Source organism: Naegleria gruberi (assembly GCF_000004985.1).
Source record: "Naegleria gruberi genomic scaffold NAEGRscaffold_556, whole genome shotgun sequence".
In the NCBI taxonomy this organism is placed as follows: Eukaryota; Heterolobosea; class Eutetramitea; order Acrasida; family Naegleriidae; genus Naegleria; species Naegleria gruberi.
In genome coordinates this window covers 2291-3793 of record NW_003162964.1, presented here as the reverse complement: position 1 = coordinate 3793, position 1503 = coordinate 2291, and the positions used below count along the sequence as shown (strand labels likewise).

General features: G+C 31.0%; 1 protein-coding gene and 1 non-coding gene across 2 annotated transcripts; one reads left to right on the top strand and one right to left on the bottom strand.

Moving 5' to 3' along the window:
• Nucleotides 1-481: 481 nt before the first annotated feature.
• On the top strand, nucleotides 482-562 carry NAEGRDRAFT_t899. The gene has a single exon. It is a non-coding gene; the product is annotated as a tRNA-Ser (tRNA).
• A 65-nt stretch (nucleotides 563-627) lies between these two features.
• Nucleotides 628-1497, bottom strand: NAEGRDRAFT_54897 (uncharacterized protein; the record flags this gene model as incomplete). The annotated part of the gene is made up of 1 exon (XM_002668166.1): nucleotides 628-1497. The coding sequence occupies one exon, from the start codon at nucleotides 1495-1497 to the stop codon at nucleotides 628-630; it is 870 nt and encodes a 289-aa protein (XP_002668212.1).
• Between the last annotated feature and the right edge of the window lie 6 nt (nucleotides 1498-1503).

Sequence of the window (1503 nt, the reverse complement as noted above, 5' to 3'; positions counted from 1 at the left end):
TCAATTCTGAAAATTATGAATCNTGAGGAAAAATATTCTTCATTGTACTTTATTGCTATTACGAGTTGTATATTTTATACAATGAATGATTTATATTTTGTTGTTGCCTTCAATAGATTATTGATATAAATACTAATGTTAATGGTGGAGTCATTAATATTAACACTTTACAAAGTTTAACAAGTTTGAAGGGCGAAAGTATTGAGTAAGCTTGCCAAATTGAAAATTCTCAACATTAATCGCCATCCTATTGGTGATATACGGCAATGCAATTCCTTTCCAACAGAAATGCAGTTGAAACTAATTCAAATATTCAAACTGAAGGAGTCTTTTGTCATCATCTCATCTACGATTCTCTCGTTTCTAATACAACAATGAATTTATAGAATGAAAAAATTGTTTTGTTGTCAATTATTGGTCTGTTGGGTATTTAAAAAGAGGGAATTATGCAATTTTTTGTAAAGGTGTTCATTAAGGAGAAGCGGTCTTGACCGAGTGGTTAAGGTGATTGACTAGAAATCAATTGGGGAGACCCGCACAGGTTCGAGTCCTGTAGACCGCGATCAGTTTTATCATTTTATAATCAAGTTGGCATATCTATTAACAATTTAGTAATAGTATTTATAACTAATTCGATTTATTGTTTAATATCATTTGTAATAATTTTTCATGAATTAGTTCCATTTGAATTAATCTTCCCTGAAGGATAACATTATCAGTTTTTAAATCCTCATATTCCTTCTTGGGTATTGTTATAGTTTCCAAGTTGATATTATTCTGCTTTGGACTATACACCTTACTCAAAGTTTCTAATGTATTGTCAAAGTTTCGTTTCGAGGTTGTGCTCTTTTTGGGCGAATTTGATAAACTAAACACATTAAAATGATCGCCAGGTTCATTATCTAAAAGTATAGACAAATCTGTCCTCTTAGAATCTAATTGCTGTTTTGGAGATTTTAACAAGTTTTCAGTTTCGGATGTTAATGAAACTATTCCTCTACTATTATTACTTGATTTCTTTGGAGAAGTTAAATTGAGCATGTTTAAGGTGGAAGATCTTTCTGCACCATTTTCATCGGGTGGAATAAGTTTTGGAATTCTGGGAATTAATTTCCTTAATTTTGCCAATGATGATAAAGTTAATAATTCATCCTCGTTCTCTTCATCATCTTCATCATCGGAATCGTCATCACGTTTACTACTATTATTAATATTATCATTGCTATTATTTAAATTAAGGTTTTCACTAGTGCCACTATCGTTAAAGGCTTTAATTAGGCTCATATTTATCTTTAAACCCTCATTAGTATTACTATTATTGCTACTAATACTTGTATTATTATTAGTATTGGAAGATTGCTTAGGAGATGAAGATATTGATGATTCGGAAGGTCCAGGTATATTAAGAGCCAATGAATTCCACCACTCTTCACTAGCATTCTCCCTCTCATCACCAATGTTATTCATATCCTTCATGATATGATGAAGATCCTTCATTTCCAA